The sequence below is a fragment of the Microtus pennsylvanicus genome, chromosome 7, assembly GCF_037038515.1.
Source record: "Microtus pennsylvanicus isolate mMicPen1 chromosome 7, mMicPen1.hap1, whole genome shotgun sequence".
NCBI classification, from domain to species: domain Eukaryota; kingdom Metazoa; phylum Chordata; class Mammalia; order Rodentia; family Cricetidae; genus Microtus; species Microtus pennsylvanicus.
This window is the reverse complement of record NC_134585.1, coordinates 1878258-1887471: the sequence shown is the minus strand read 5'-3', so window position 1 is coordinate 1887471 and position 9214 is coordinate 1878258. Positions and strand designations below refer to the sequence as shown.

Here is a 9214-nt window from a genome sequence, read left to right as displayed (position 1 = left end):
GTGAACTCGAGGCCAGCCTGATAGCGCCATAACATAACAAGTTCTAGGTCAGCCAGGGCTACTTAGTGAGACCCTGAAAAAGAAAAAGAAAAAAAAAGCCAAAGCCAGTTTGCTCATGAACCTTACCCTGCAGTTCCAGGCCAAATTCGCTAAGGGACACGCTAGTCCTAGCTCCCCTTCCTTGGGACACAGAGCTTCCCTTCCTAGTCAGCCGTCAGGAACTGCAACCCCACCACCTCCCAGAACTTACACATCAGGAGGAGCCCTTGGATATCTAAGATGGGAGGGGAGCAGGACACACACCCCGTGAACTCTGAGTCACCCAGGGGCTGTAGTCCACTTCGGATTACTCCCCATGTCCCACAATCTCAGAGTGGGGCCTGGCTCACTGTTCATTTCTATACACCAAGGCTCCGCAAACATAGGCAGTTAGCTAAGAAGTCCCACCCCACAAGCTCTGGGTTCTGGGTGCCAGGTGAGGCCTGCCTGGAGCTGGTCTCCAGAAGGATACTTGGAAAGACAACCCGAGCAAAGCGGGGAGGTCCCTGAACCTCGGACAAGGCCACATCTTTCCTTCTTCTTACTGACCAGGTCATAGGCCTGCTCTGTCCCCAGGGTGGCATGAAGATTTGCTCCAAGACCCAGAAGGGGCATGTTTCCTCCAAACCTGTCAAAAACAGGCAAGGGCCCTGGAGTGAACGCCCTTGAGGGTGGAGGCCCAGCCATTGCGAAAAGCTGGGTCTCTATTTGTCCTCCTTGTGAACCTAGGCATCTATAACATTCAGCTAAAGGCTCAGTTTCTCCGAGTGACTTCCCCAACAGAAGCTGGCTCTCCAAGGCCGTCACTGTGGCCTGTCCCTCCTTGTCCTCAGACCCTGTCCATCCATCACTGTCTGTTTACCTTCTGGTATCCCTTACCACAAGGGATGTGGTCATCTGCCACTGTCACCATGATGTCTATTGCAAAGTCCTTCTACCTCAGGAAAACCTTCAGGGAAGCTGTTGTCATAGAAACGAGCTGTCCGGACCCTGGATCCTCTCCAGCCATCTCCAACAGCTGACAGGAACAAAGGAGTGGGTAGCTGGGGAGGTGACTCTGCTCCCGGACCACCGGGAGTTGGACTCCTAGCACCTACACGGTGGCTCACAGCTGTCTCAGATTCCATGCCCTCTTCTGTCTTTCACAAGGTACAGAGACATACTAAGCAAAACAGCCATACACAAAATGATTTTATTTTATGTACATTGGTGGTTTTGCCTACATGTGTGTCTGAGTGAGGGTGTCAGACCCTCTGGAACTGGAGCTACAGACAGTTGTGAGCTGCCATGTGGGTGCTGGGAATTGAACCTGGGTCCTCTGAAAGAGAAGCCAATGCTCTTAACCACTGAGCTATCTCTCCAGCCCATAATTTTTTTATTATTATTATTCCTAAAAAGAAGCAAGGGCTTTAGACCACACGTCAAAGAAAGGCTCACGGTCTTGAAGCCTTCCCAGGGCTGCACCCGCCCTGCTGGTCCCAAAGCCCCGACCTCCTCGCCTTACAGCAGGAATTCAGCCTTTGCAGCTCCTTCCTAGAGCAGGCAGCACAGGTGGCGGGGCCAGAGCAGCCCGGTGCGCTCTTCAAGACTCCTCTGGGGGGCTGGAGAGATGGCTCAGAGGTTAAGAGCATTGCATGCTCTTCCAAAGGTCCTGAGTTCAATTCCCAGCAACCACATGGTGGCTCACAACCATCTGTAATGAGGTCTGGTGCCCTCTTCTGGCCTGCAGGCATACACACAGACAGAATATTGTATACATAATAAATAAGCATTTTTTAAAAAAAAAAGACTCCTCTGGGGCTGGAGCAATGGCTACATGCTCTTCCAAAGGTCTGAATTCGATTCCCAGCAGTCACATGGCTGCTCACGACCATCTATAGTGGGGTCTGATGCCCTCTTCTGGATAAAGTTGATAGAACACGTGTATACATAAAATAACTCTTAAAAAACCAAAAAACAAACAACAACAACAAAAAAAACTCCTCTGATTTCTGACACTGCGCTCATTCAACAGACATTTGTATCCTGCGTCGGTGGGTGCCAGGTCCTCCCCCGGTCCTCCAACAGCACAAGCTTCTTTTAGTCCCTCTTCCTCCCCGGCCCATCCCTCATGGCCTCGGGTTTCTCCCTCAGTCCTGAGATGTGACAATTCTTGGAAAGTTCTGACAGTAGGTGCGGGCCTGGGCTGTGGGGTCCAGCCTCGAACTTCCAGACGGACAGTACACTAAAGCAGCTTGTGTCTCCCGTGGCACAATGTGGCTTAAAGTGAAAAATAAAAAGGTCTCAAGTCGGGGGCTGGAGAGATGGCTCAGAGGTTAAGAGTACTGATTGTAGAGCACTGATTGTTCTTCCAGAGGTCCTGAGTTCAATTCCCAGCAACCACATGGTGGCTCACAACCATTTGTAATGAGATCTGGTGCCCTCTTCTGGCCTGCAGGCAGACATGCAGACAGAACGCTGTAAGCAAAATAAATAAATAAATCTTTTTTTAAAAAAAAAAAGTTTCAAGACTGCAGCCTACCTGGGGAGAAGAAGCAAGAGGTCCAGCCGTGGGTTCCCGGGACCTGAGAGGACGACTCACTTGCAGAGCGCACCTAGAGTGTCTGCGGTTTCAAGCACTGAGAGCTTGGCTGCTCCAAACCCTTAGGCTCCTCCCTGCTCGTGCCTACCGAGCTGCGCCTGCGCGGGGCCAACCCTGCATCCTCCCTGGAGCCAATGCGCTGTCAGCCGTGGAGCACTGAGTCCGTGGGTGCAGAGACCAGACAGACGCACTGACCCTTATCCGAGCCCGGCGGGGCAGAGAGGGGTGGGCCCTGGTCACTTTGTGCAAGCCCGCCCCGCTTTTTTGGCCTCAGGTTCTGTTCTGTCTGACACAAAACCTGCGGTGTTTTCACACTGTAGAGCTCGGCGTGGCGGTGCTGTCACCCCAGTGTAGGGAGACTGGGGCGGGAGGACCAGTTCCAGGGCAGCCCGGTCTATGCAGGCCACACAGAGCTCCGGAGCGAGAACTTGTCTGAAACTTTACTAAACTACCTCCATTCATTCACAACGTCTGCGCACTCACCTCTTTCCCAAGCCCTATGTCGCCATCTTTTGGCTGAACCGAGGAATTGCGCTCAGTCCTGGTTTCGACTCTGCCCGACATTGAAGGAGCCACACAGCTAGCGTTCCCGCCCCCTCTCTCTTCTATCATCTATCTACAGGATCCCTCTATCTACTGTGCCCTCTCCACCACTGCCCAGCGCCCCCCCTGCTCTGCCCTCCCCACCACTGCCCAGCGCCCCCCCTGCTCTGCCCTTCCCACCACTGCTCAGGTGCCCGCCCACACTCTGCCCTCCCCACCACTGCTCAGGTGCTCCGCCCACACTCTGCCCCACCACCACTGCTCAGGTGCCCGCCCACGCTCTGCCCTCCCCACCACTGCTCAGGTGCTCTGCCCACACTCTGCCCTCCCCACCACTGCTCAGGTGCTCCGCCCACACTCTGCCCTCCCCACCACTGCTCAGGTGCCCGCCCACGCTCTGCCCTCCCCACCACTGCTCAGGTGCTCCGCCCACACTCTGCCCTCCCCACCACTGCTCAGGTGCTCCGCCCACACTCTGCCCTCCCCACCATTGCTCAGGTGCTCCGCCCACACTCTGCCCTCCTCACCACTGCTCAGGTGCTCCGCCCACGCTCTGCCCTCCCCACCACTGCTCAGGTGCCCCCCCACGCTCTGCCCTCCCCACCACTGCTCAGGTGCTCCGCCCACACTCTGCCCTCCCCACCACTGCTCAGGTGCCCCCCACGCTCTTCCCTCCCCACCACTGCTCAGGTGCTCCGCCCACACTCTGCCCTCCACACCACTGCTCAGGTGCTCCGCCCACACTCTGCCCTCCCCACCACTGCTCAGGTGCTCCGCCCACACTCTGCCCTCCCCACCACTGCTCAGGTGCTCCGCCCACACTCTGCCCTCCCCACCACTGCTCAGGTGCTCCGCCCACACTCTGCCCTCCCCACCACCACTGCTCAGGTGCTCCGCCCACACTCTGCCCTCCCCACCACTGCTCAGGTGCTCCGCCCACACTCTGCCCTCCCCACCACCACTGCTCAGGTGCTCCGCCCACACTCTGCCCTCCCCACCACTGCTCAGGTGCTCCGCCCACATTCTGCCCTCCCCACGACTGCTCAGGTGCTCCGCCCACGCTCTGCCCTCCCCACCACTGCTCAGGTGCTCCGCCCACACTCTGCCCTCCCCACCACTGCTCAGGTGCTCCGCCCACACTCTGCCCCACCACCACTGCTCAGGTGCTCCGCCCACACTCTGCCCCACCACTGCTCAGGTGCTCCGCCCACGCTCTGCCCTCCCCACCACTGCTCAGGTGCTCCGCCCACGCTCTGCCCTCCCCACCACTGCTCAGGTGCTCCGCCCACACTCTGCCCTCCCCACCACTGCTCAGGTGCTCCGCCCACGCTCTTCCCTCCCCACCACTGCTTGCTACCTTGTCCCCCCCCCCCACTAGACTTCCACCAGGGAGAGCAGGGACTCTACACAATTGCATCTCCAGCACCTAAAGCAATGACCCGAAGGGTCAGCATGCTGGTTTGTCACCTGAACAAAATCTAGAATCACCTGGAACAGTCTCAGTGGGGATTGTCTTGGTCACATTAATGGAAGTAGGAAGATCAACCCAACACACAGGAAATCCCCAGGAAGGGGATTCTGAACTGTACAGAATGGGAAAAGCCAGGCAGGAGAGATGGCTCAGAGGTTAGCAATGCTTAGAGTTCAGTCATGAGGATGGGAGCAAACTTCAGCTCCAACAAGTGTGATGCCCTCTCTGACCCTCTTGGCCACCCACATACACGTGTGTGCATACAGACAGACAGACAGACAGACACAAACACACAAATCTTGGTGGGGGAGACGAAGAAAGTGAGCAAGCCCCAGCATACACACAGGAATTCCTTGTTCTCTATCTTGACTGTGGTTGCAATACAGCCAGGTCTCTACAGTTCTTTTTTTGTTTTTTTTGTTTTTGTTTTTGTTTTTTTTTTTTGTTTTTTTGGTTTTTCGAGACAGGGTTTCTCTGTGGTTTTGGAGCCTGTCCTGGAACTAGCTCTGTAGACCAGGCTGGTCTCGAACTCACAGAGATCCGCCTGCCTCTGCCTCCCAAGTGCTGGGATTAAAGGCGTGCGCCACCATCGCCCGGCTCTACAGTTCTTGTCCCTGTGATTTTCCTGCCATGGTGGACTGTGACCTGGGATAACAAGCTAAAATAAACCACTTTGCTGGACATGGTGGGGCGCACCTTTAATCCCAGGGCTTGGGAGGCAGTGGCAGGCAGAGCCCTGTGAGTGAGGTGCCAGCCCGGTCTACAGACCATCTACAGTTACATAGACCCTGGCTTAAAAAGTAGCCCCTGGGGCTGCATGAGGAAGGAAGCAGACAGTCCACCTGGGCTCCTTCCCCAAGCCAGGATGTTAGGGCCCCGAGTGGCTGTGGCTGAGGACATTCTGCACTGGCCATTCTGGTGGTGTTTTCCACCTCAGAATGTCGCCTGTCTCCCACCAATGGAGGGAAGTTGTGCTGTTCCTGACAGGCACTGCAGCCCGTGGGTCTCTGAGGCCCCCGGCTCCATAGTTCCACCCACACCATGTATGTCCCTTACTAGTGCTGGTCCTGACGAACTTGGTTCTTGGCAAGAGTCTCCAAAGCAGTGGTTCTCAGCCTTCCTAATGCTGCAACCCTTTAATATAGCTCCTCATGTTGTGGTGACCCCAACAATAAAATTATTTTCGTTGCTACTTCATAACTGTGATTTTAATACTGTTAGTAATCATAATGTAAATATCAAGCATGTAGGAGATCTAATATGTGGCCCCTACGGCAGGGGCGTTCGGAAGGGTTGCCGGGCCGGCCAGATGGAGAAACTCTGGGCACTTCTGTCCAGAAGCGGCAAGCATGATACCACAGGCAGGTGTGGGAATGCCCACGGACTGCTGGTCACCCCAAAGGAGAGTCCTGGGGACAGCCTCACTGCTTGGTCAGCAACGGTTTTCAGGAGATATTGAAGAGACCTCCTGCAGTTTCAACACAGAGTGGGGAGGGCTGGGGCCTGTGCAGAAGAGAGAACCAGAATCCGGAAGGCTGAACGACCCGGAATTCAGAGTGCTATCTCACCTAGTGGCCAAGCCTCTGCCCCACACTAAGCCATCTGCTGGGCCTGAGCTCTTCACATGCGGTGTGGACCAAGGACCAGGGGAAGAGGGGACCTCATATGCATGCAGTTCAACCTTCAACATGAGCCTGTCCCAGGGATGGGGCCACCAGAGTAAGGCACGTAGCATGGGGCTATTTAAGTTCTCCTGTCTACAGGACACAGACTTTCTCCGTCCCCTGATAGACTCTTGCTTTCACCTCTGATTATTACGTAAGAAACCACATTCAGCCGTGGTGTACACCTTTAATCCCAGCACTCCGGAGGCAGAGGCAGGCAGATCTCTGTGAGTATTAAGCCACCCTGGTCTACAGAGGGAGTTCCAGGACAGCCAGGGCTACACAGAGAAACTTTCTCAGGAAACTAAATTTAAAAAGAAGAAGAGGACGGAGGAGGAGAAAGCATGTTCACTAGAGACAACCCCAGCACCCAGGGTCCTGAGGCGGGAAGAGAAGCGGAAAACCCGCCAAGGCTGACAGTAAGACCTAATGAGGCTGTGTGCGGCCTGCTTAAAAAACAATGCGGAGCCCGGAGTGGTGGCAACTTTAATCCCAGACAGTGAATAACTAAATCTAGCAGGGCTGTGATGGCCAGCGTCACCTGCGGATGTAAATTAGGTTTATGGAGCAGCGCTGGGCGCAGTTTATCCCTCTCAACTATGCTAACCGGATGCGTGTCTTTGGGGGTGGGGATATAACAGAGTAGAGGTCTGGTCTTTTGTTGGAGATTGGATCCTTAGGAAGCCCTGGCTGTGCCTGCCACTATGTAGACCAGGCTGGTTTCAATCGCAGAGATCGTTGGCCCCTACCCGAGTGCAGAATTGAACGAGAGTATCACCAAACCTGGCGAGAGTGATGATTCTTATTTTAATCATTAATAATTTGTTTATCTTTATTGAATGTGCACCGGTGTTTTGCCTGCATGTATGTATGTGGATGCTGGATCCCCTGGAACTGGAGTTACAGACAGGTGTGAGCTGCCGTGTGGGTTCTGGGAACTGAACTGGGGTCCTCTGGAAGAGCAACCAGTGCTCTTAACCACTGAGCCATGCTGCAGCCTGAGTGAAGATTCTTAATGAGGTCCGTTTAAGTCTTGGGGATTTGGAGCAGGAGCAGTGGGGTTGACACAGGATGGAGGCGGTCGGACTCTGACCAGGCGTCTCTCTGTGCTCTAGATCAAGCCAGTCTTTTCTGAGGGCACAGACATCTTTTAACCAAGTGCCTGCATTGCTATCAATAGCTACTGGAGACCAAAGAGCTGGGGTGCCCTCTGGGGTCAGATGTCTGCCTCGCACCCTGCACATAAAGAACAGTAAGCAGACCCTCCTCCCACACAGGACCCCTCCTCCCACCAGAGACCCCCTCCTCCCACCGTGGGCCAGCCCCCACAAGCTTCTTCCCAGTCTCCCAAGCCACACACTGTGTCCTGTTCCCACAGCCCTAAGACATTCCAGCACTTTCTGTCAGAGCCACCACCTGTCTCCACTCCCGCTCCCATTTCCCCCTCAGCCCATACCAACTGCCTCCCACTTTCCCGCAATGCCCAGCCAGAGGGCACTGGGCTCTCCAGAGGCACTGGCCTTCCCTCAGTGGTCAGCGTTACTGCTGGCAGAGACTTGGGCAGGAGGTTTGGTTGGTCCTTCGCTCTCCCATCACAGATGCTCGCCTGGCTCTCCCCATCAGCTTCAGACCTCCTCCCAGATGGTTCACCAAGGCGCTCTTCTCGTCTCTGGGCGCACATTCGAATGTCTCCACCTCAGGTCCAGGGTGGAAGGCTGACTGCATTCCCTCCCTCCTCTTCTTCCTCCCAACCCCTACCTCTATTAAATTAACAAATTCTCAGTGCGGAGCTGACGTAGCCTCTGATGTGGGCATTACTGCCCTATTTGAGAGAAAAAAGCGGGTGCAGAAAGATCCGAAGGCTTGACTGAATCTAACAGACGGAGTCAGTCAGAGGAGGCTCCAGAAGTGGGTCTTCTTCTGGTCCCAAGTTACACGATGTAGCCAGGCTGGCCTGGAACTTGTGATCCCCCTGCACCAGAAAGCCTGGCTAGGACAGTGCGGTTAACACTCCCGGGTTAAGCTGGCTTCATTCCTGACACATGGCTTCCTTCTGCTGCAGTACTCGTGGGCAGATGCCAGGCTGGAGTGTGCAGATTCGTTTTCTCTTTTTTTAAATATTTCACTGTGTGGCCCAGGCCAGCCTCACACTGATCCTCCTCGACCTCAGCTTGCCAGTGCTAGGATTTCAGCCTTCTGGCCTGGCTTGTGTACATTTTATCTGGCATTTTGAGACAGGGTCTCAGTAGCCCACACTCCCTAGGTCTTCTGCAAAAACAGTAGGCATTCTGGACCATCTCTGTTGCTAGGAACCCAGGACTTGTGCCGGCCTCCCACCGCCGCCGAGGTACACATCACTGTTCTACCCTCTTCTGCTGGAGAAAACCGCCCAACCTTCAATACATCTCCGTGTCTTTCTCCGAACGGTCATATGATGCTGGACTCCCCATCCTTCTCCCCAAGCCCTGACTCACGGACTCCACACTCCAGCCGATGTTACAACTTCAAATCCTCTGGACTTTCCATGGACAGTTTTAAAGTTCATTGCTGATGGCTCACTGGGCATTCCCTCGTCCATCCATCGGTTCAGGGAGGGGAGAAGGGTGCTAAGGACAACCAGGTGGCCTGAGGATGGATTTGGGGGCTCTGTACGTGTGGTCCTTCCCTAGGCAGCCGCTCTAACCTCACGGTGAGCAACTGCCACGGCAGGGAGCAAATGAGCAATTGCCATGCCCGTGCCTCTCCGGTGTTTGTTTGGCTTTTGGATCTGCTGCTTCCTGGATTTCTGTAACAATCCGACAAACAGGAAGAAGACTGTGCGCGAGGACAGCAGGAGCCACTCTCTGATCTCCATCTGGGCCCGGCCCTCACAGCAGCACTCCCCCATCCCCCACCTCGGCCCCACCCTGGCCTCTC

At 55.1% G+C, this 9214-nt stretch overlaps 1 protein-coding gene across 1 annotated transcript; it reads left to right on the top strand.

Moving 5' to 3' along the window:
- Positions 1 to 4597: 4597 nt before the first annotated feature.
- Ly6g5c (lymphocyte antigen 6 family member G5C) lies at positions 4598 to 9159 on the top strand (the record flags this gene model as incomplete). Its single annotated transcript, XM_075978701.1, is given in 6 exon segments — positions 4598 to 4609; positions 5663 to 5726; positions 7435 to 7527; positions 7530 to 7550; positions 8968 to 9050; positions 9052 to 9159. Coding segments are annotated over 6 exon segments (381 nt in total), but the record flags the coding sequence as incomplete, so codon positions are not given.
- Between the last annotated feature and the right edge of the window lie 55 nt (positions 9160 to 9214).